At 38.8% G+C, this 25,699-nt stretch overlaps 1 protein-coding gene across 1 annotated transcript in view; it reads left to right on the top strand.

Annotated features, from left to right (window-relative positions):
* Nucleotides 1-19,165, top strand: part of SLC28A3 (solute carrier family 28 member 3) — a 59,521-nt gene extending 40,356 nt beyond the window's left edge. The window contains exons 12-18 of the mRNA XM_060762118.2: nucleotides 514-644; nucleotides 2,997-3,165; nucleotides 7,207-7,404; nucleotides 11,600-11,681; nucleotides 13,479-13,577; nucleotides 14,191-14,290; nucleotides 15,933-19,165. Of these exons, the coding sequence (XP_060618101.2) occupies nucleotides 514-644; nucleotides 2,997-3,165; nucleotides 7,207-7,404; nucleotides 11,600-11,681; nucleotides 13,479-13,577; nucleotides 14,191-14,290; nucleotides 15,933-16,050 (897 nt within the window). The 3' untranslated portion in view covers nucleotides 16,051-19,165. The remainder of the gene's footprint in view (nucleotides 1-513; nucleotides 645-2,996; nucleotides 3,166-7,206; nucleotides 7,405-11,599; nucleotides 11,682-13,478; nucleotides 13,578-14,190; nucleotides 14,291-15,932) is intronic.
* Nucleotides 19,166-25,699: the final 6,534 nt, after the last annotated feature.

The raw sequence follows: 25,699 nt of genomic DNA, 5'->3' as shown, positions 1-25,699 counted from the left end.
TTACAATATTATATATAAATCGCCCCAACTTCCTACATCAATAATGCATCATTTTAAAAGCAAAATTTCCATAACATCTGAACATGATATAAATTCAATTTAAATTTGTTACCAGTTAACCCACCCCATTCCCAGTATATATGAATTTCAGAGTCTGTGTATATTTCTTCTTTCATACAATTCTTTCATACAATTTCACCTTTCCCAACTCAAGCCAAACTCTACCAAAGATATATTGCTTCTCATTTTTCCTAGTGTGTTATGTTGGGAAAAGCCACCCCCGCCCCTCAAAAAGCCAGTTCACATTTTGATGTATTGATACTTCAAATGTATGATACTTTAATTCCCAACATACCCATTGTAGCCTCTTCCAAATGTGCTAGACTACAAAAAGATTATGGATTTTGAACAATTAGGTTTGTAGTCAATCAAATCTGAAGGGCACTTTGTTGGGAAGCTCTCCTAAACAGAAATAAGCCTTAAGAGTTTCTTTTTTGTCCTTTCAAATCTCAGGTTTCAGCTACCCATTTATTAACTGCTTCTGTGATGTCAGCTCCAGCAGCTTTGGCTATTGCCAAGCTCTTTTGGCCTGAAACTGAGCAACCCCAAATAACTGTACAGCGGAGCACGAACCTTGGGAAAGGGTAATGAGATCTACGCTTGCACGGCTCAAGACTGACTGAGAACTGGAAAATCATATAAGCAGGTTTAGCTGTTACACTGGTTAATATGTAAAAACTATCTAAAAACTTGGCAAGGAAAATATGCTTCTGATTGTACACACACACACACACACACATCTTTTGCAACCTCTATTGATTTGCCATTGTTACCAAAATCAGCAACACTATTTGTAACACAAGCGGATCATTCAGGTTTGTTGCCTTGTTCTTTTTTCTCCTTCTCTTGTAAATCTGGCCCAGAGCATCCTTGGAACAAGCATTATATGCTGAATCTGTGGCCATTGTTCAGGTGACTTGGGACTGCATAGGCCCTCTTGGGCTGCCACCTCCTCTGTGTCACCACTGTTACCAAGTTGTTCTAAATGAAGAGGTGACCAAGTCAATCTGGAAACTAAGCACATGAGGAATGGTTTTGGGAGCTGGGATTTTTGGGCCTTGCCAAGAGGAAAGATGTGACACAATAGCCATCACCAAATATTTGCAGGCATGCCATGTAGAAAATGGAACAAGCTTGTTTTCTACTTCTCCAGTAATTAGGACACAAACCAAAGGTTAGGTGAAATCCCTGCCCTTGTCATCTGATTCTGTTAGGAAAAAGTTCCTGATGTTAAAACCTACCCAACAGTGAAATGAAAAATAAAGTAACAACGAAACCAGAAACTTTTTGATTGAGACTATTAGATAAGCAAATACCGAAGCACCAGGAAAGAATCTTCCTGTACATGACTACAGCAGCAAGAATTGAATATGCAAAACTATGGAAGCAACAAAGAACACCAACACCATAGTTTTGCATATTCAATTCTTGCTGCTGTACTCATGTATAAGAAGATTCTTTCCTGGTGTTTCAGTATTTTCTTATCCAATAGTCCCAATCAAAAAGTTTCTGGTTTCATTGTTACTTTATTTGGCTGAAGTGGACAAATTAACATTAACTCTACAACAAGATAATACACAAAAGCTGCAAGAAGAATGGAAACCTTTTATGGATTTTATTTTAAAAAAAACAGAAGAAGATGACTGCAACAGGATTTGCAAACTAAAAGTATTATGAAATAATACATGTGTATAAATGATATAACTTGTGGATGTAAGAGTAAAAATGCTTTAGAAAATTGATGAGTTAATTCTTCTGAATTAAAGTAGAAAAGTGTATAACTTCAAGAAGGTTGATACTATAGAAATATATATTTATATAAGAAGATCTATTATGTGTATATTCTACATGATAGATAATTATAATAAATACTTACATGCATATTACTAATCTAGTAACAAAAGAAATTATGTATATAGTTGGCAGTCATCAAGAGTAGAAAAATAGCATTTGAATTAGTTAATTGATAAAATAAGGAGAAGGAATACTATGCAGAGTTGGAAGAGCAGAGAAGGAAAAAAAGAGGACAATATAAAAAGATAAAAGAAGTCAATGCGAACCCTGAAGGATAATCTGTTTCTCTTGCTAGAGAAGATGTCATAATTGGATTTTTTCTTTTCTTTTACTTCCTTCTATACTAAATAATATGTATAATGATACTCTTTCCCCATCTATGTCTTTAACAATACAATAGACTCATGCATAGAACTATTTAACTAACATGGTTCCGTAACTTACATTCTATATCCTGTGATGTTTCCCATCCTTTCTTTCATTTTTCCCTTTTTTAATTGTTTATTTGAGTTGTTGTTTTTTTTTCTGAAAAAAACTTATTTCCAAAAAAAAGAAGAAGACAAGACAATAGCTGTGGCTGATGGTGGACAATCCAAAACGTTGAGGGAGGTAGCATGGGTCATGAATCTGAGCCAATTGCTTGTCCCGTGTCATTGGTTCAATGCAAGCCAACAGAAGACGGGCATTTGAGGAACAAGTTACATGGAGATGATAGCTTACACTGCCCACCATCACTGCCTCCACTTTCCTTTCCTTGTGTGAGCTCAAAGGGAGTACGAAAAAATAGTCTGTTGCTTGGACCATATTAGATCTCAGCCTGTGTCGGTCACACAGCTATAGACCTGATAAAACTAAATGTAGGAGCAGTTGCAATTCAAGTCACAGATTCCTTGTATCTGTGACTTGAATTCTTTCTCTCCTGGCATTATTCAGGAGATAAAGAAAGTTTGAAGTTCTTTCAGTGCTTACAAAAACTGTGTGTGTGGCATTACAAATATTATATTAGTCTCTTTGTTTTTTCTGGGTTTGATTATCCTGTTTTTTTTTAATGATCTATCAAGTTTTATTCATGCATTTACTTTGCTAACCAAATAAATTCCAAATATTTCATTCCATATTTCATTCTTGTTTTCTTGGCGAAGGGACTCCCAAAATCTGTTGGAAGCAGCCAGCCAAGGTGCCTCTTCGTCCATCTTCCTGGTGGCAAACATCGCTGCGACTCTGATTGCCTTCCTTGCCGTCTTGGCTTTCTGTAATGCAGCCTTGTCCTGGCTGGGAAACATGTTTGACTATCCGCAGCTCAACTTTGAGGTACTGGCCTATAAGCTTTTAGCTGAAATGTGGCTTCTTTTTCCTCTCACACACGTCATAAATGCAACATGTCCTCTCATGCTTCAACTATACAAATAGAAAAGATGGCTTCAAAAAGGCATCAGGACAAACAATGGAGAAAACAGCTAATCGGGATAGTTTCTCCAAGAACATTCCTTTTTCTCTTTCAGATTCTATTTTAGATACAATATGTAGTGTAGTCCGTGTGGCCAAACTATCTGTCAATCTATCTATACAGGGTTAGTCAAAATGCATAGGCCAATAAGCCATTCAATTGAATGGCTTATTGGCCTATGCATTTTGACTAACCCTGTATAATAAAGAAGAGTGTTTGTTTGTATAGGACAGAGGAAGTGTGGAGGGCGGAAGTGTATGTGCCAGCTTTCTGATTGGCTGCAACTGTGGTGCTATTTGCATATGGTCTCTGATTGGCCAGCTTCAATAGGAGCCCCTGGTGGAGAAGAGGGTTCATGGCAGAAACAGGGCATGACAGAAGGAAATTTGCATATGCTCTCTGATTGGCCAGCCTCAAATCCAACATTCCGAGATGAGAAAGAAAGGAAAGGAAAGGCTGGGGGCTGGGTCACAACACTACCAATATAGACGAAACTTGGCACACAGAGCCCCCATCACCCACTCGACATCCTACTGCAGTTTGGAGGAGCATGAACCATGGATGATGGGACTTGCAGTACCACCACTCACATTCTGAGACCGCTGCTAACCTTATCCAATGACTGATCAGGACCAAACTTCACACATAGACCTCTCATGACCCACTTTACGTCCTGGTGTGGTTTGGCCGGGGATGGACCGTGGATTATGGGACTTGCAGTACCATTGCTTAATTCTTCAGACCACTGCAACCCTCATCTAATTACCAATAAATAACAAACTTGGCACACTGAGTCTCCATGACGCACTCTACATCCAGGTGCGGTTTGAAGGAGGATGCACCATGGACGATGGGACTTGCAATACCTGCACTCCCTTCCGAAGACCATTACAACTGCCAACGATGATGGATCACGACCACAATTTACACAGAGACCCAGCATGACCCACTCTACATCCTGCTGCAGTTTGGAAGAATTTAACAATGGATTATGGGACTTGCAGTCATTTCACTCACTTCCTCAGACCACTGAGACCCTCGCCAATGACTCATCAAGACTAAACTTGGCACATGAAGCTTCAATGACCCACTCTACATCCTGGAGCTGTTTGGAGGACGACAGACCATGGATGATGGGACTTCAAGTACCTCCACTACCCAAGACTGCTGCAAAACTCATCTAATGACCAATCAAGACCAAAGTTGGCACACAGAGCCCCCATGACCCTCTCTACATCCTGCTGCAGTTTTGGAGAATGGTGGACCATGGATGATGGAACTTCCAGTACCTTCACTCACATTCTGAGACCTCTGCAAACCTCATCCAATGACGGATCAAGACCAAACTTGGCACATAGACCTCTCATGACCCACGTTACGTCCTGGTGTTGTTTGGAAAACTTTGGAGATGGATGATGGGACTTGCAGTACCTTTGCTCACTTCCTGAGACCACTGAGACCCTCGCCAATGACTAATCAGGACTACACTTGGCACATGGAGCTCCAATGACCCACTCTACATCCTGGTGCAGTTTGGAGGAGGACAGACCATGGATGATGGGACTTCAAGTACCTCTACTCCCTTCCGAAGATTTCTGCAACCCTCTTCTAATGACCAATCAAGACCACACTTGGCACACAGAGCCCCCATGATCCACTCTACATCCTGCTGCAGGTTGAAAGGGGATGGACTTTGGATGATGGGACTTGCACTACCTTCACTCACTTACTGACACCACTGCCACCCTCATCTAATGACTGATAAAGACCAAACTTGGCACACAGAGCCCCCATGACCCACTGTATATCCTGCTGCTGTTTGTAGGAGGATGGGCCATGGATGATGTGACTTCAAGTACCTTCACTCACTTCCTGAAAATAATGCAGCCGTTATACAAAGACCAATAAAGACCAAACTTGGCATACAGAACCAACATTACCCACTTTCTCTAATAACCCGGGCAACGCCGGGTCCCCAAGCTAGTAATAAATAAAACACAGATCCTTCATCTTCCTTCTGATATTTCCTAATTATGGAGAACACAGACAATCACTTCAGCTTTAAATGAAAGACGATGCATATTTTTCAATATGGCCTTAAATGTGAGCTTCGTTTATTTGCTCATTGACTAATTGCAAAAGATATTTACAAAGAAATAAAGCAAGATTTACGCAAGAGGGTTATTAATAAGTGGAGGACATTTCCTTTTCACTCTCCTCATGGCAATTAATCACCTGCATTGTTCAATCCGCCCATAACCTAACTATTGAGAGAAAGGAAGGAATTGTTTATTAATAGGGTAGGTTTCCTCTTTAAGTTAAAGCACAGGAGGCTTGCTTGTTTTATGTATGCTCAAAGAATTGTGTTGCTACCTGGGCTGCAAAACAAACTGAAGAAATCTAGGCAATGCTAGCCAACAGAAAAGTTGGGCTAGTATTTCCACATGATATTTGTAGCCCTCCAGAGGTTATTTGACCATCGCTTTTATCAGAAATGCAAGACAGAATTTCAGCTTTAAGGCAGAAGTGCCTGGGTGAAGCAAGCAATTAGAAGTATTAAGCATCCCTCTCTAACCTCTTCTTTGCCATCTAAATTGTGCCATCTCCTGTCTTTCCAGATGCAATTCATTGGACTAATGGACTTAATGATGCTCATCAGCCTAATTGGTTGCTTTTGTAACCTAGCATTTTGGAGAGCAAATAATTTCTCTCTACTTCATTTATCATTTTGCAAACCTCTTTCATGATCCCCCAGAATGGGTAATTTGTGGCCCTCCAGATGTTAGACTGAAACTTCCATTGTCCTCTACCATTGGTTGCTATAGCTAAAGCTGAGTGAAGTTGTAGTTCAATAATACTGTACTATTTAGAGGGATGTTTTATGGCAGAGCTTTCCAAACTGTGTGTCACAATATATTAGTGTATCGGGTGCAATGTATAGGTGTGTAACAAAACATTTCTGGTTCGATGTAAAATAAGCAATAAATCATATACAGTATTTTTAAAATGAATTAAAGGTTTTTATGAGATATGTTGTGTCACCATATATTTTATTATTACAATTTATATATGTGTGTATCTCTTATAAAGGATTGGTTTAACGTCTGATTTCTGAGTAAAACTGAATTACCATGTCATGAAATGATACAGGTCTAAAAAGTGTGTCACAAAAATGAAATATCTGCTTTAGGCTAATGTTCAACTGCACATGCTGCCTCAGTGTCCAAGCACTCCTGTGTCCACTGAAAGATGTAGCAGAAAGAAAGCTTGTTAAGGAATTTGTAACTTTCTGAAATCAAAATAATAACCCTTATGACTGAGCTATTTAGCCCTGGTGCTAGATCATGGAACTAATTTTCCAAGCTTCAATTACTGCAGAACATACATCTAGATACACCTCTGCATCTCTTCTGTCCTTTTTACTTCTATAGGAAACCATTTTGAGAAATCCCAATATGTGACCTACATATTGGGAGGTCGCCACGACCATCCCAACGCGATTTGCTCTATATACCGGGTCCTAGGGAAGTGCACTTGGAAAGCACCAGACACAGGGCCTTCTCTATTTCTGCCCCTGCCTTATGGAATTCCTTGCCTCCATATTTGAGAGCCATACGTGACTCAGGGCATTTTATCCTAGCACTTAAGACCTGGCTTTTTACTAGAGTATTTGACCCATGTTAATTTTAATATTTGTATGTATGTGTTTTATCCTGTATAATTTCTGCTATGTAAATTGCCTGGAGCATCTCGGATGGAGGGCGATTAATAAGTAATTAAAGATGATGATGATGATGATTTTAATCTAATCTCACTTTCTATAGGAAACCATTTTGAGAAATCCCAATATGTGGTCTACAATTTTTCATCTAATCTCACTTTCTCTTTTTTTCAATTTTGTGCAGATAATTTGTGCCTATGTTTTCATGCCATTTTCTTTCATCATGGGAGTCGACTGGGAAGACAGTTTTATTGTCGGTGGACTTCTAGGTTATAAGACTTTCTTCAATGAATTTGTGGCTTATGAACACCTATCAAAATTGATTCAGCTAAGGAAGAAAGGAGGGGAATTGTACAGTAATGGTGTGAAACAATATTTGAGTGTGAGTATTCTTGTATAATTTTTTGATTCAAGTCCCAAGATTTATGGTCAAGTTTTGCCCTTGTTTTGTGGATTTACATTTGGATTCATACTCATGTTCTGCTCTTTGTTTCCTGGATTAATGTTCATGTTTTAACCATTGTTTTCTGGATTAACTATTGCTTTTGGGACTGGCTTCCTTTATTAATTCTTGGATTTTTACTCTTTTATTTGGTTAAGATGCCTTTGGCCGTATATTTATACACACATACACACACACACACACACACACACACACATATATATATTCAGTAAACTGTTTATTACCATGTTTGGGTTCTAGGTGAGTGCTGTGAGCAAGGTGAAATCCTGTTGAGGTGCAACAGAATTGTGAATTAGGAACCATTTTTTCCATTGTACATGGGTTATTAACAGTAACACCTAAGTTAAGAAAGCAAATATATCACCAATATTCCTTTGCTTCTGTCATGTCCCAATACCAAATCTAAATTATGCAGTATAATCTGTAATATAGCAAGAGGTTATATTGTGTGGAGAAACGGTGCATGGAGATTTGGCACGCTTCCACACATGGCTAAAACCTTTGCCAAAACAGGTTAAAGCTTTGGCGCAGATTGTAGTCCCCAAAGAATGACTCATCAGGAGAGGGAAGAGGGAAATCCACTTCTCAGGACATTCAAAAACAACCATAAATTATCCAAAATTGCCAGGTTTCATTGAGACTAAGGGTAACATTAATGTAATTTGACACTGCTTTAACTGGCATGTTAAAATGTGTGACATTTAGTTTGGTGACGTAGAGAAGGCCAAGAATATTGCAAAATTATAACTCATTTTTCAACAGCATCAAGTCATGCCGGTTTAAGCAATATCAAACTACATTAATTGTACAATGTATATGCACTCAAAGTTAGAGAAATCTTCTTCTTTTCTTTCTTTTTTCTATTAGTTTTGCTTAACTCCTGAACTTGTTTTTCCTTCTTAAGTTCAAATATTTGTATCATAAATAAGTCTCCGGTTTTGTGGATTTCAGGATGTTTTCAACATGACATTGACAAATGAAGTTGGAACATTTAATTAAAATTGCCCTCGAAGGTCTCTAATAAAACTAGGTACAAGTATCTCTCTCAAAGGGAGAGTACTTAGCTTCATGTCCACCTCCGCAACCTGCAACAATGAGGCTTCCTGGCTTTCAATCATTTCCTGGAAAAAATATGCCCAGTGAGGCCTTGAAATAGTTTTCTCTGTATATGCATAGAGCAAAAGAAATATCTACAAATTGCTTCTTTACAAACATGAGGGGCAGAAATGAACATCTAATCAACTCAAGTACTAAGATGATTTTACTAAAAGCAGGGAACAGAAGGCTGTGCACAGTGGAGTCTGTTGCCATAAACTAAGATGCTCTTCTTTTTTTCTTTTCTTTTCTTTTCTTTCTTTCTTTCTTTCTTAGACCAGAAAAGTTTGCTCAGAAGAAGGCAGTTTTTTCTTTGGACGTTGTAAAGCTGACAGCAGATAAAATTTCATTAATATGAAAAAACAGTCAAAAAACATTACTCTAGTCAAAAAACATTACAGGAACTCTTCTTATGCTTAGTTATAAAGAGAAGAGATCCCAGAAGGGGCAGTTTCTTAAGTCTGATGCCTTTCATCCAGGTTTTATTGAAGGATATAAGGAGAAACGATCCCAGAAAGGGTGAATCCCCTTGTTGCCTCTTCTACCTTCTGGACAGTAAAATTGTCTGCAAGGCAAGTCAGGAATTTGTTGGACTTTGTAGTCTTCGCAAAGTTTGCTTCCAACAAATATCAGAGTAGTTGAAATCCCCCATGACTACTATATATCTTCTTTCTGCATGTTTGGTCATCTGGTCAAGGAAGGCTTCATCCAGTTCTTCCATCTAGCTTGGAGGTCTGTAGTAGAGCCCCACAACTACCTCTTTTCCAGCCCTTGTTTCCTTTATCCAAATGCTCTCAACCTGTTTTCCAGTATTGAAGTCTTGCATCTCTTCCCAGGTGTAAATATTTTTGACATATAATGCTACTCCACCTCCTCTCCTGTTTGATCTATTTATCTGAAATAATTACCTATAAAATGGGTTGCTGTAGGTTTTTTCGGGTTATATGGCCATGTTCTAGAGGCATTCTCTCCTGACGTTTCGCCTGCATCTATGGCAAGCATCTTCAGAGGTAGTGAGGTCTGTTGGAACTAGGAAAATTGGGTTTATACATCTGTGGAATGACCAGGGTAGGACAAAGAACCCTTGTCTGTTGGAGCTAGGTGGGAATGTTTCAACTGACCACCTTGATTAGCATCTGATGGCCTGGCAGTTTTTTGGTGTGGCTTGTTAGTGCCTCTGTTGTTTTGCTGTTGTAATATTAGAGATTTTTAGTACTGGTAGCCAGATTTTGTTCATTTTCATGGTTTCCTCCTTTCTGTTGAAATTGTCCACATGCTTATGGATTTCAATGGCTTCTCTGTGTAGTCATGGTGGTTGTTAGAGTGGTCCAGCATTTCTGTGTTCTCAAATAATATGCTGTGTCCAGGTTGGTTCATCAGGTGCTCTGCTACGGCTGATTTCTCTGGTTGGAGTAATCTGCAGTGCCTTTCATGTTCCTTGATTCATGTTTGGGAGCTGCATTTGGTAGACTTGTCCTCCACAGCTGTATGGTATATGGTAGACTCCTGCAGAAGTGAGAGGATCCCTCTTGTCCTTTGCTGAACGTAGCATTTGTTGGATTTTCTTGGTAGGTCTGTAAATAGTTTGTAGATTGTGTTTTCTCATCAGTTTCCCTATGCAGAACATTTTTCCTCTGGGTGGATCTTTGTCTTTACTCTCGTTGCTTGTTCTCGGTCTTGCAGCTCTTCTGATGTCTGAGGTGAAGTATCCATTGGTCTGTAAAGCCCAGTTTAGGTGGTTCAGTTCATCTTGGAGGAGGTGGGGTTCGCAGATTCTTTTTGCACGGTCTGCCAAGGCTTTAATTGTGCTTCTTGTTTGACTTGGGTGATGGTTGGACTTTTTATGTAGATATCTATCTGTGTGTGGGGGTTTTCTGTAAACTGTGTGACCCAATTGTTGATCTGGTTTGCAGATGACTAGGACATCTAGAAAAGGCAGTTTTCCTTCATTTTCTTTTTCCATGTTGAATTGGATGTTTAGGTGGATGCTGTTAAGATGGTCCATGGCTCCAAATGGTGAAAGTGCCATCCACATATCTGAACCATATAGTGGGATTTTTGTTGCTTTTTTCTAGGGCTTGTTTTTCAAAGTGTTCCATGTAAAAATTTGCTATGACTGGGCTGAGAGGACTCCCCATAGCTACTCCATCTTTCTGTTCATAGAATTCATTGTCCCACTGAAAGTAGCAGGTGGTGAGGCAATGATGAAACAGATCTGTGATGTCTTCTGGGAACTTCTGGTTGACTAGTGCAATGGTGTCTGCTGCCGGAACCATGGTAAATAGAGACACCACATCAAAGCTGATCAGTTTGTCATTGGTATTTAGCTTGAGATTGCCGATTTTTTTCTATGAAGTGGGCTGAGTCCTTGATGTAGTGTGTAGTGAGCCCAATATGGGTTTGTAACTGTGCAGCCAGAAATTTTGCTAAGTCATACGTGGGGGATCAAATGGCACTCACGATGGATCTGAGTGGGGTGGAGTCCATATGGATTTTTGGGAGTCCATAAAGCCTAGGTGGAAGGGCTTTCGATTTACATAGTTGTTGGTGTAGGTCGAAGTTGATCGAGGAGTTCTTAATCAGAGTGTTGGTTTTTCTGGTTATTTTGGAAGTTGGGTCTTGTTTAAGTTTTCTGTATATAGTAGGATCCAGGAGTTTTCTGACCTTCTCCTTGTATTGTTCTGTATAAAATGTTGTTAATTGTTGGGGATGTTGAGAGATATTTAGTGATCGTTTCTCAAGCATTAGGAGAGAATGTTACTCGTTACAAATTAACTTCATTCCTTTACTTTTTTTAACTATAACATCATTGCACAACTATTTACTGGAAAGTGTAACATTACCAAAACAAGGTACCTTTTTAAAAACTGTATTACTCACAATCCTTTAATTTTGCTGTAAAGTGTGCATTTATTATGCTTTTTGGCCATGTTAGCAAGAACTGCTGAATCCTATTTAATTTAATTTAATAGTAAGTTAATGTAACTGAATAAGATATTCTCTTGTGCCTGATTTTCAGATCCGGTCAGAAACCATTGCCACTTATGCCCTGTGTGGATTTGCCAACTTTGGTTCCTTAGGAGTGGTAATTAGTGCTTTGAGTAAGAACGTTATATATCCTACATGGAATATTTTATTATATATGTTTACAGTCAGCCCTCCACTTTTGCAGCTTTAACTTTTGCAGATTTTATTGTTATTTGTGGATTTCATTAATATTGTCTCTCAAGATGATTTAAGTTTATCCAATGTAACTTTACAGTTAATTTGTAGCAGGAATTGACCATAAAGTCATCCCAGAGGACGCAGAGATTCCTAAAGAGATGTTCTTTTGAGTTGAAAAATCCTAGCATTTTTAATTTATGGTTTTTCCACTTTTGTGGGGGTTCTGCATTTCTAACAGCAGCAAATATGGAGGATTCACTGTAATCCAGTAAAGAAAACTCATGCTATTATACAGAATGAAAATATCTTGTTTTCCACTCTTGATGATGGCTGGGAAGATATATAACCTTTGCCCTTAACCTTAATTACAGAGGTGCTCCAGAAATCTTTGTAGATGTCAGAGAGAAGATCTATCCTTAGTTTAAGTAGAGAGAATAGCAAAACCATGAAAAGATTTTATATAGTTGCAATGGTGAAATGAAATGTGGGGATTCCATAAGAACACATCAGCCTGGTTCTGTTTGTTTGTTTGTTTGTTTGTTTTTTGTATCAGGAGTGCCTTGCAAGTCACTTCTGGTGTGAGAGAATTGGCCATCTGCAAGGACGTTGCCCAGGAGATGCCCAGATGTTTTGATGATTTACCATCTTTTTGGGAGGCTTCTCTCATGCCCCTGCATGGGGAGCTGGAGCTGACAGAGGAAGCACATCTGTACTCTCCTCGGATTTGAACCTCTGACCTGTCGGTCTTCAGTCCTGCCAGCAGAAGGGTTTACCCATTGCGCCACCGGGGGTTCTGGCCTGGCTCTGATACCCGATATGTATTCACTGATTCTATTATTTATTACAGTTAGTCACAAGTCATTCAATTATAGAAGATAAGTCAAAAAAGATAAATACATTAAAATTAATTTGTCTACTTTCAAACTCGTTCGAAAGGTGCACTGACAGGTGAATTGTCAGGTGCACTGAAGATTCAAAAGATGGAGAACTTTAAAATCACAGAAGTTTAAACATTGTTTTGCAATTCCCTCATTGCTGTGGTGAAATTACAGCCAAAGATGCAATATGAAGTTGTTTATTTCTCAATCATTGCCAACTATATTCTGTGGAATTCTGTCTGAGTAGCGCAAGAGGATAAAGAATCAAAATTTTATTCCTTGGCTCTGGCATCGTCTTATCACAAAAGCAGAGCTATCCAAATGGTGGCCCAGCCGACCCATAGAAGATTTCTTTTTGTTGCTTTCTCTGCTGCTTTCAAAGGATTTAACCCATTGCCTGGTGGCACAATAGGTTAAACCCTTGTGCCAGCAGGACTGCTGACCAACAGGTCAGTAGTTCGAATCTGGGGAGAGCAAGTTGAGCTCCCTCTGTCAGCTCCAGCTCCCCATGCATGGACATGAGAGAAGCCTCTCACAAGGATGATAAAACATCAAACATCTGGGCATTCCCTGGGCAACGTCCTTGCAGATGACCAATTCTCTCATATCAGAAGTGACTTGTAGTTTCTCAAGTTGCTCCTAATGCACACACACAAAATTACAATTAAGCCCATCATAGCTTGAGTTACTTACAGAGGTTTAAGACAATTTAAAACAGTTTCAAAGATCTGAGGGATGTCTGTCTCTTAATAAGCAATGTGTGTGTGAGAGAGATAGTGTGTGTTGTTGTTCTTTTGTTGTTGGTTGCTGTTTAAACATTACACATTAAAACTCCTCTTCAAATGTTTTCCTCAGCTGCCTTAGCTCCCTCCAGGAAGAAAGACATTGCCAATGGGGCCTTCCGGGCCATGGTTGCGGGCACTGTGGCCTGCTTCATGACTGCTTGCATTGCAGGTAACACAGCCTCAGACACCACACGATGGCACTGTTTTGGTTTGTCAATGTCTGTTTTCAGCACACTGGACTCTCTGGAGTGTGATAAATATCATTATAAAAATATGTTGGTTCCATAAGATGAAAATCTGCCCCAGAAAGGCCACCTTGAGTAAGAAAAATGGCAGGGTAGGGAGGAGAACAGGCATTGTATAGTAAAATGGCAAAATTGTGTTACATTAAGTCAAGTTTGTCATTATTTGCTTTTAATATTTCAATATTAATATCCAGCCAACAAAGTTTATGGTATAATATGTTATGGGGAATAGTGTTAGTTTAATAGTAACTCTCAAGCAACCAGAAACTACATATATCTGGCATCTTCCAGATGCAGGTTAATTGAATCTACTGTATTAGAAAACAAGGTCCTACTCATCACTTTCAAAAGTGTTTTTTTTTTTTCCCATTCACCAAAACTACACTGAATAAGGTCTCATAAAGAACAGGAAAAAATATCTGGAAGTAATGAGAATTTCAAGGTTTGATTTTGTTTTGATTTCACCTGTGTTTTTCCAAGTTTGCATCCAAAAGTTACAATTATTGCTTATAGGTTGTTTTTCTGCTCTATTTTCAGGAATATTATCTGTGGCAGTAGATCCATGCACTGCTTTATTAGAAAACATGACTACCAATAGTACAGAGATAGTTACATGTTGTTTAAAGCTCATCAACAGGTAATTATAAAAGGATATTATCTCAATTCATAGGGATCACCTGTGAAATCAAATTGCTGCTCTTAATTGTGACAGGAATAGTATCTATCAGTTTTTCCTAACCTGGATATGCTGGCTGAGAATAATGAGATTTGTTGTGTCCCATATGCTGGGTTTGTGAAAGCTCGCATATATAGTCTCTCCTTTTATGAATATGTCAAATAGAGGTTGATAGAGATCCCACCATTGCACTGCCCTTCTGTGGTGATGGGATTCTATTCCGAGAATATCTGTAAATTTAAAACTTAACTCCAGACATTGGTAGGGAGAGACTTCTTGATTGCCGCAAGGGCCATCCACTCAACTGTTTGTACTGGCAGCTTTTGCTGAAAACAGAAGGAGTTAATTCATGTTTTCTGGCTTGAAATATATCACAGATTCATACTGCTCTGTACCATAGTGTACTTTACTGCACAAAGCAAGAACCTGAATGTAATATTTATGATTATTAATTTACTACATATTTGCTTGCTATTGATAAATAAGTTCTTGGATGTTTTACAAACTTTTGAAATAAGCATATGCCCATTTTATAAAAATCTCATAGGGCAGGGGTTTTAAACTTTCTTTTTTTGTTCCATGGACCCCTTTGTTAGTCAGGTGAAAACCATGACTGTAGCGGCAGATAATTTTATTACAGTCAACGTTGCGGTCACGCTTCAGGGTCCACTTATCTTTCTGACCACATCTCCTTTTATGAACTGGCACGGGCACTAAGATCTACCGGGAGGCTTTCCTCTTGGTCCAACCTCCATCTCAAGTGCGGTTGGTGGGGACGAGAGAGAAGGCCTTCTTGGTGGTGGCCCCCTGACTCTGGAATGCCCTCCTGAGGGAGATTAGGCTAGCCCCCACTTTCCAAGCTTTCCATATACAGCTGAAGACATGGCTATTTCAACAAGCCTTTGGCCATGTCTCTTGATGTACGTACTTGAGAGCTTAGAGACTATTTCACCGCACAGTTTATGACACTGAAATTAATTACAGTTGTTTTATATCTGCAACTATTTTTGCTTTTTACTGATTTTAATCAGGGGTTTGTGATGTTTATGTTGGTTGTTATTGCTTCTGTGTTATGTCTTTGCATTTTTATATTTTGCATATCTGCACCTTTGAGTGTTTTGTGAGCCACCTTGAATCCCTTTGGGAGATGGTGGTGGGGTATAAGTAATTTTTTATTTATTATTTATTATATATAACATTGGCATATCACACCATAATTTGTACACATCAGGACTGTGATCATGTGTTATCTAGCATTGGGGCTAACTATCACCATAATTTAAGTATGGATGAACATAAGTGATTTTTCAAGATATGCAGCAACTAATGTAATATGAAATTAATATTCCTGTAAATTTATACTACTGCATACATTCACATGTGAAGGAAATACTAGATTTCAGTCAGAGGTCAGAGGAAATAAAGATTTCAAACAAAGGTTATGGGCCCCCAGAAATCTTTCCATGGACCACCTTGCTATTATTTCCAAGCCCTATGCAGTTAGCTGAAGAAAACGATTGGTTTTGTCCCAAAGCATTCTAATTAAATATGCTTCAAATTAATTTTGTTTTATTATTCAAATTTCTTTTCCCTTTTCCACCAGTGCAAACAGTTCTACAGAGATCTTCCTGAAAACAAACAGCAATGTAACCTTGACTGGATGTTGTACATTTCTGTACCAACCCACAATTAACTGCAGCTGGACAAATACATTATTTTAAACTGAGATGTTTTTTGTAAGAAACAGACCTATAAAAACTTCCTCACTGGAAGGGGTCTTAAGTGTATCTTGTGGCAAACATAATAACAAAATGGGGGGGGGGGGAGAAAATATCCGACAAGTCATGCAGCACAGCATCCTTTATTTAAGTGTGTTGCTTTATTTAAGTGTGTTGCTTATTTAACTCACATTGCTTCTGGGAAACTATCCTCACCCAGTTGATACTTCCAAGAGCAAAAAAAGCTCTTTGAAGGACTGTTTTTGGCAAGGAGTTAGGTTCCTGCTCCCATTCAGCCTTCCTCTGTATTTGTTTATATTTTCATCTGTGTCTTTTTGTTCAATAATCATCATCATCTTAAAAGCCAAGAAGAAGTTATTTGGAACTTAATGTCATATACTGTCTGGTTTTGAAACAGCAATCAAAAGGCACACGGTCTCTACAAAATGAATTTGTGATGAAACAGTGAAGAAAAGAAAATATTCCATCAACTAAAACAAAGACAAATGCTAACAGTGTAGATCAGTGGTTCCCAACCTGTAGTCCATGGACCACCAATGGTCCACAAGAACTAAAATATGGCCTCCAGCCTCATCGTTGCTACACCATTACAACGAGAGTGACTGGTCTCGCAAAACCCTCTTATAGTGCCGAGGCTTATTAAATTTTGTGGACAAGCAGATGGTGACTACTGGATAGCATATGTTCTGTATCAGAAACTAGAGCTGATGTGGTCTAGCCAATGCAATTTTCTGAATCAGCACCTCAAATAACCAAACCGAATCTTAAGTTGACCAAAAACTGATTCATAACCCTTTTGGTACTAAAGTTGGAGAGTGGTCCCTGGTCAGAGTGGTCCCTGGTCAAAAAAAGATTGGGAACCACTGGTGTAGATGGTATGTAAGGAGATGCGAAATAGTAACTTTCTTGTACTCTAATTGGCTATTGGCAAAGGATAGTTGGGTCTTCAGCATGATTTATCTTAGGGAAGCAAAAGGGTTTGTTGTACAGAATGAAAAGTTAAAAGTTTCAAGTTTTGAGTAAACCTCTGTCATATTCTTCATAATACTTTATCCAGTTCTAGAAACCCAAAAGACATTGCCTTCCTGAATACTTGAAATTGTCTCCTTATGCTTGGAAACATTTTCCCATAATAAACTGGGCATCATTTCTATAGTAAGACTATATTGATGGCGCAGATAATTTTAACTGACTAATAAAAGAACACATACTTCAGCACATGCATAATGCTTTCTGTAGTACATATATCATTGCTGTTTGCATTCTTGGTAAATACATGCCTATTCGGGAACTCCATGTATGTTCAAAACCCCTCCTAGGAAACAAGATTAGTCTGTGCTGGTACATTATTTATTTTCTTATGTATTTATTGATTTTGAGTTGGTGTATACATTTTGTAAGCTAACGGCACCAGCACAGTCTAGAAAACAGGACATAATACAAATCAAAATTAACTACAATTTAAAAAGACAAAGTGCACAAAATGGGCAGTTCTACCATCTAGCCTCCTAAACCAGTTTAAAATGTCTGAACTCATAGATCTGCGCTGGCAGTGACTAATCTTCAGGTTATGGTGAAAGCTCTGTGAAAATGATGACCACTTTAAAGTTGAACTCCATGGTTGTGGCTTTTGAGATATATTAAAGAGGTGAGTAAAAGAAGACATAATAAAAAAGCACAATGAAGGTGTAAAAATTATCTGTGGAATGGAACATGTACATAGAAGAGTTTCTCTCTTGCAAGGTTAGAGCCTGAACTTGAATGTTGTAAGGATTCAGGACAGACAAAAGGAATTTCTTATCACATCACACAAAGTTAAACTGTCAGATTCACTGACACAAGACATAATAGTGGCTGATAATTTTGGATGTTTCAGAAGAGGAATGGATAAAGAATGGACCATAAATGGCTGCTAAACTCCAGCCCTGTGTGTGAGCTTCCTATGAGCAACTGTTTGGTATTATATGAACAGAATCAGACACAACTAGACTTAATGTTAGGGGAACCTTTTAGCTTTACCAAGAGGACTATTTCCAAAATATTTTTTTTAAACAGAAAGAACAAGAATATGTGCTAACCTGGGCAAAAAATGTTGGAAGGGTAATTGATATTGACCAATGGGAAAATATTTGGAAAGACATGGTGAGTTTTATGTGTTCTAGCAATCTTAAAGAAAATTGTTATAAAGTCCAATATCAATGGGATTTAGCTCCACAGATGCTAGCTAAAATATATAAAACCAGGAAATACTTATGCTGGAAATGTGGCAAAGAAAAAGGTACACTCTGTCATATGTTAAGGAACTGTAAAACGTTAAGAACTATTGAAAGAACAATTAATACTATTTTACCATTAGAATTAGAATTTGCGCTGCAGTTGTACCTCCTCAACATGATAGATGTACAAATCAATAAGCCTACAAGTAGAAGAATTGTGTATATGATTACAACAGAAAGGATAGTACTGGTAAAAAGTGGAAAATAACTGAAGTACCTTCCATCTATGATTGGCAACTGAAATTAAGATAAGTCATGGAAATTGACAAATTAACTAGAATAATGAAAGGGAGCTCTCTAAGCAAGGTGTGGAAAGAGTAGGAGAAAACAGAGAAATATTTTAAGGAAGATGTAGTTGCAGTAAACAAAAATAAGCATTGGGTATTTAAGTTCCAAGATGAAGTACTTTTGCCACAGCATGAGAAGAAAGGAAAGCTTAGAGAAGACAATGATGCTGGGGAAAATGGAAGGAAAAAGGAAGAGGGGCCGACCAAGGGCAAGATGGATGGATGGTATCCTTGAAGTGACTGGATTGATCTTGAAGGAGCTGGGGGTGGTGACGACTGACAGGGAGCTCTGGCGTGGACTGGTCCATGAAGTCACGAAGAGTCGGAAATGACTGAGCGAATGAAAAATAACAATTTAAGTTCCTCTTTTTACCAAATGGAGACCAGAAGACTTAAGAAGAACCTTTTCTTCAAAGGGAGGGAAGGAAGTAGTGTCTTTTTATTTATTGTTGAATTGGATTATGTTACATTTTCTTGGTTTTTGTGTGTATTTTCTTCTTTGTATCTTATGGTTTAGTATGTTTTTCTTTCTTTCCTTCTAAAAATAAATTAAAATAGTACAAAAGAGGAAGTTCTTCCGAATGTTTAGGTGGAATCTTTTTTCTTGCAATTTGAATCCATTGCTCTGTGTTCTAGTCTCCAGAGTAGCATAAAATAAGTTTCCCCCCTGCTACTTTGAAATATTTAAACATGGCGATCATGTCCCCTCTCAGTCTTCTTTTTCCTCAAGCTAAACCTATACTTCATAACACTTGGTTTCCAATTTTTAGTCATTTTGGTCACCCTTCTCTGGACACGTTCTTGCTTGCCAGGTGCCCATAATTGGGCACAATATTCCAAGTGAGGTCTGACCAAAAGAGAATGGAGTTGGACTATGACTACCCTTGATCCAGACACTATACACCTATTGATGTAGCCTAGTTGCATTGGTGTTCTTAGCTGCTGCATCACACTGTTGACTCATGGTTAGCTTGTGGTCTACTAAAAGACTCCTAGATTCCTTTCACATTGAGTGTTTTCTAGCCAGGTGTCAATCATCCTATATCTATGCATTTCCTTGTTATTGCCAAAGTGTAGTACTATACATTTCTCCCTGTTTAAATTCATTTTGTTTGTTTTGGCCCAGCTCTTTAATCTATAAAGGTCATTTTGGTTTCTGATCTTGTCCTCTAGGGACAAATCTCTCCCAATTTGGTGTCATCTGCAAATTTGATAAGCATGTCTTCTCTTCTGTTGTTTTTCTTTTGTTTGACCTAGCACTTAATTTTTTAATAGGGGAAACAAAAGACCCTCAAGATATGTACTCACTGCAAGCAGCATGTGGAATTGGGCCAGGTGTGGTGGAAGACTAAAGCTACAGACTCTGGGACTTTGGTTATATCAGGCTGTCCCTAGCAGCTGATGGGGCATTTCTGGGTTAAATTTGCTTTCCTTGAGTGCAGCTCCTTGGGTTGGTGAGAGTCAGGTTTAAACCCTCTTTTGTGGCAGTTGACACAAGTCTTGGATCCAGGATAGAAGACCAAGTGTAGGTGGGCACTGTTAAATACCAAGGTTCCCATGGTGGAACCAATGTGGGGTGCAGATTGGAAGGGTCCTGCCCAGGCAGAGGTAGACACAAACTACACCAGGAACCTCTGGACTGAGACAGATCACAGTTGGGGTGGATCAGCAGATTGTCTCAGGCAGTCATGATGGATAACCTGTGCTGGACCAGTTATCAGACAACAGTGGCTGGCAGGTTGGCTGACCAGGGACAGGACCCAGACCCATTGGGGGCCAATCCTCGTGAGCTGTAAGCAAATAAACTGTGACTTTTTATTTTGTAAAATAAAAAAATGACCTTTTCAAATAACCTGAGCATCATTGGGTACCCAAGTTAACTAAATAATAAAAATAAAGACGCAACTTCAGTATCTTGCCTAGACTTCCTTCCCTCTGAGCTAGAGGTTCTTGCCAACATGCAGTATTTTATTTAAAGCCATGCTGGTTTGGAGTTTTGTTCAAATACTAATTCTCCATGTGCAGAATAAATTACTGCATATTTATTTATTTATTTATTTGCTTTATTTGTATACCACTGTTCTCAGCCCTTAGGCGACTCACAGCGGTTAACAACAGAACAGCAAAAATTCGATACTACAATAACACGGTATAAAAACAGTTAACATCATAACACCTTATACAATAATATACATGGTTATCTAAAGAAGATTTATTTAATTCTATGAAAAAAATTATTTCTTACTGTGCTGTAGTCAAACTAAAGGGAACTCTAATAGTGTCATGGGATTCCTAAATATCAGGGTGAACATACAGTGTTTTACTGTTTGGTGGTCTTTACATTTTTTTCTTGAAGTACTTTGAGCAGATCACCCCATCCAGATTTTTCTTAAGAAAGAAGCACTAGGTGGCAGGATTTTACAACAATTATACCTTAGGAAGAAGGTAGAAGTTTGCTTTCTGTATAGGAAGACCTGCTTGCGATTTTGACCCAGAGAATGTCATCTGTATTTTTCAGAACTTATGAAAATTAACCCTTTGAAATTTAACATTCACAATAGGAAACTGTAAAAGAAACATCCCATTCGTGATGATGATGCAAAACTTGGAAAGTGATTTTTTTTTTAAAAAAAGGAATCAGTCAGTCACAGTCATTCTTCTGAAACTGCCATTAAGTTGACTTCAATTTATGGCATCCCATGAATGAGAGACCTCCTTCACAGATGTTACAGACTCAGGGCTATAATGCAGTCTTCTTAATTTCTACTACCTCCCACCTCCCCAAAGGGTGTGTGTCTGTGTGTGAATACTAGAGAGTCATGTTTTCTCCTGATATGTACAAAGTACCTCCATCTCAGCTTAATCATCTTGGCTTCTCGGGAGAGTTAAGGCTTGAGTCCCTAGAAGCCAAGATGACTTTGTCTTTTTTTTTTTTTTTTGTCTTCAGTCCACATGATCTGTAGGACTTTCCTCCAGTACCACATTTCAAATGGATTGACTTTCTTCCTATCAGGTTTCTTCATTCTCTAGCTTTCACAGTCATACATAGGAACTGGAAACATGATGGAATGGACAAACTTAAATTTAGTGTTCAATGCTAAATTTAATACTTCAGAATCTCGTGTAGTTCCTTTATAGCTGCCCTTCCGATTCTTATTCTCATTAATCATTGACATAGAAAATCCTCCACTGTTTCAATGTTGTCCTCTTGTATTTCAGCATTTCCTAACCTTTCATCCTTGGAACCCCAGGAGGCCACAATATCCTTACAGGAAATTCACCAAGTCTCTTACAGTTAAAAAACATTACATGAAAGGAAGTAAATCAAACGTTCTCCCCTCCACCCCAACCATTGTTTGTGGTGGCATTTCCATGGCACTAGCACTGAGATTATTGTGCAGGAGGTGTGCTCAGTGGGCATCCTATGGTTGTTGAGGCATAGCGGAGCTGGTGAACTGGAGCTGTTGAGATGGGCAAACTGTGGCCTGATTAGCAGCTGATGTTGATGTGGATGCTAATGCAGAGACAAGGGAATGGGCATGGTCTGGTGGGGTGGGGAAGAGTAGTAGCATTAAACAGAGCCTGGTTGTCAATTGTGGTCACTCCTCAGAGCACTGAACTGCCCAATATCAACTCTAACAATGTGCCTCCACATCACTGCCTGGCTTGAGGTCAACTGCGAGTCTGTCTGTCTTGAAAAGACAGAAATCAAATGCTAGGGTGCCATAATCCCATTGTCTTCCAACACAGCTGATTTGGGGGTGCTGGAAATAGAAGTTCAGAAATGTAACTTTTCTGAGCTTTGCTTTTGGTCCTAAGCATTTACATATTTCTCCATTCTCTCCAAATTTGAAGATCCTTGATGAGCAATGTTAGATACATATCTGATGCCCTTAAGGGTTTTAAATAATGCTGTCTTGGTCATCCACAGCTACAAACGTTATTGAGGGTAAATAAAAGATTAGGAATCATTGGTCATTATTTTCTTTTCTTAATGTTCAATGTGAAACCTTCCTTTGCATTTTCTTTTTTTACTTTCTTCAAGAATCTTCGAAACTGGAAGAACTTCCTTCCTCCAGTTTACAGGCCATGGTGTCCTTGACTAAATCTAATCTGATTCACGCATGATATGTTCAGCATACAAATTAAGCAGATTGATAAATACAGCCTTGCTTGACCTCCTTGCCAATTGGAAACCTTTCAACTTCTCTGTATTTTACCCTGAAAATAGCCTCTTGTCCTGAATACAGATTATACATCAGGGCACTCAGGTGTTGTGACACACCCATTTCCTGTGGCATGATCCAAAGTTTTCCATGATTTACTTAATGAAAGATTTTGCTACCTGTAAAGTGCAGTCTACCTTTCTTTGAAATTCTTTGCTTTCTTCCCATTGCTATCCAAAACTTGCATACACACACACACACACACACACATATAAAGTTTGGATAGCAAAGGGAAATTCACTCCTGAAAGATTAACACTCCTGTGTTTGTTTTTTGCATCTCTGCCCCTGTTCAGAAGATTTCACCTCATTTTCTGTCCCTGCCCCTGTTTTGAAAAAAAAAATGGCTTGTTGTAGAAACTAGGATCAATGAGAAAGCTTCAGCTCAGGCACCTTTTCCCCAGGATAACTCTTTCAGGAGTGAATTTCACTCCTGAGTTTTGAGCATCATTTTGCTTTCATGTGAGATTAATACAATGGTCATGTAGTTACTGCCATGCTTGAGGTCCCCAGTTTTAGGGACCTGGCATTTATATTGGGGTTTCCAATCTTAAGTCACTCTTTTGTTTTCCATATTCAACCTCTGTAGTTTGGAGCAGCTTTATATAGGGCTGGAGGTTTAGCACTGCTGATAAATCACCAGCAACTAGAAGATCTGTCAACCGAAAGGTTGCAAGTTTGAAGTCCCGGGTCTGCGTGAGTGGTCGACTGTCAGCCCTGGTCACTATTTACCTAAACAGTTCGAAAACAGCTTTAGCTATAATTAGAGAAATTAGATATCGCTAAAAGTGGGGGAGGTGTTTTACGACACCATAAAGAAAGACGATCAGAAAATGCTGGGCGACCAAAAAGGAAGGAGGAAGTCCTGATGGCTCTTCACAGGAATGTAGCCAGGGGGGGGGGGGGCTTGAGGGGCTTCAGCCCCCCCCCCCCCGAAATTCTCATGGTGGTTCGCGAAAAGGCCTTACTGGTGCAATATTTAAACTGCTATGTTTATTAATATCATGATCTGATCACTATAATCAATATATCCCATATCCATGGGGGTATTGGGGTAATGATACAAAAGGTTTGCTAGGGTAGACCCTCTTTCACTCAGACTCACCCCCCCCCCCCCCCGAATCGAAATCCTGGCTACGGGCCTGGCTCTTCATCATAGAAAATGGGGCAACAGCACCCCGTGTGGCTGGACTCAACTTCCTTGACACCAACCAAACAGCTAGACATTGAGTCGACAACACCTTCTTTCTGTTCTGTCTGTCTGTGTGTTGTCTATGCAAAGCAGCATTGAATGTTTGCTGTGTATGTGTACTGTGATCCACCCTGAGTCCCTTTCGGGTTTGTTTTGTTTGTTTGTTTGTTTTGTCATGTCAGGAGCAACCTGAGAAACTGCAAGTCACTTCTGGTGTGAGAAGGGCAGAATATAAATAAAGTGTTGTTGTTGTGGTTGTTGTTGTTGTTGTTGTTATTTATTGATATGCCATCTGTTTCTAGTTTCATTTCTCCCAAGTGGTTTAAGTTTTCTAAGGTTTATCTTCAAATTGTTCTTCATTAAACAAGTCTGCCCCTTTTTCATCTCTTTTAGATATACTTGACTCTCAGTGAACTGGCACCCATTGAGATTGGTAGATGCCAGATGAATATATTTTCTCTTTGTTTGAGAGTTACTATTAAAAATAGGCATAATACTATACTCCACATTATACCATACCATAAATTCTGTGTTGCATTGTCGAAGGCTTTCATGGCCGGAATCACTGGGTTGTTGTGAGTTTTCTGGGCAGTATGGTCATGTTCCAGAAGCATTCTCTCCTGACATTTCACCTTCATCCTTGGCAAGTATCCTCAGAGGTTGTGAGGTCTGTTGGAAACTAGGAAAATGGGGTTTAATTATCTGTGGAATGTCCAAGGTAGGAGAAAGAACTCTTGTCTGTTGGAGCTAGGTGTGAATGTTCCAGGTAAGTGAGGCCCCATCTAAAAAACCATATAAAATTCAGGTTATCTGCTTGAACTGGATTATATGGCAATGTAGACTCTTATAATCCAGTTTAAAACAGATTATGTGAATTATTTCCTTTTATAATCTGGATTATATGGTAGTGTAGAATGGGCCTGAGTCTACTGTAGTTCTTCAGTGTAATGTTTCCATCAGTCCCCCAGTTCTTGTAGAATAAGTATCTTGTTCTTCCTTTTTTATTTCATCATCTATTTCTCTGCATTTATAATAGTATTCTTGTGTCCCTGCATTGAAAAGTTGCATTCAGGGTTCTAACCCTATTTCTGTCACCTTTCACTTTTGCATTTCATCTGTCCTTAACTATTTGAAAAGTTCCACCTGTCATTCATTTATGCTTCTCTTTCTTTTTGTTTGCAGTTGGGATCTTTAAGCATTCCCTCTTGACAAAGTCCCTGGATTAAGTTTAGAATTCTTTTGATTCCCAATTAGATGTAATAGTTCCAAGCTTGCTTGCTCACAAATACAGGGTTAGTCAAAATGCATAGGCCAATAAGCCATTCAATTGTACTATAGATACTGTTGCAGTTACTTGCTTTTTTAAGTCTTATTTTCATTCCTTGTTTATTAAAGTAATTTTTCCTACAGTCCTGAATATTCTCAACTTAAAGGCAATCAAAGTATCTCTGGGCAAGGATATTGAACTGAAATTGAGCTGCCATCCAAAGCATTGGCAAAAACCTATCAAGAACACTAGTGTTTATAATACTTCTACACTTTGCTCTTAGCATGAAAGAAAAATGCTGGTGAGGTATGAATTGGAAAGCTCTTCTGGGAAGGGAATCTTTTGGTATGGCAGGAAAGGGGGCCTCCATGAGTGGAGTAGTTT

The sequence above is a fragment of the Anolis sagrei genome, chromosome 2 (genome assembly GCF_037176765.1).
Source record: "Anolis sagrei isolate rAnoSag1 chromosome 2, rAnoSag1.mat, whole genome shotgun sequence".
Lineage (NCBI taxonomy): Eukaryota > Metazoa > Chordata > Lepidosauria > Squamata > Dactyloidae > Anolis > Anolis sagrei.
This window is presented reverse-complemented; position numbering and strand designations above follow the sequence as displayed.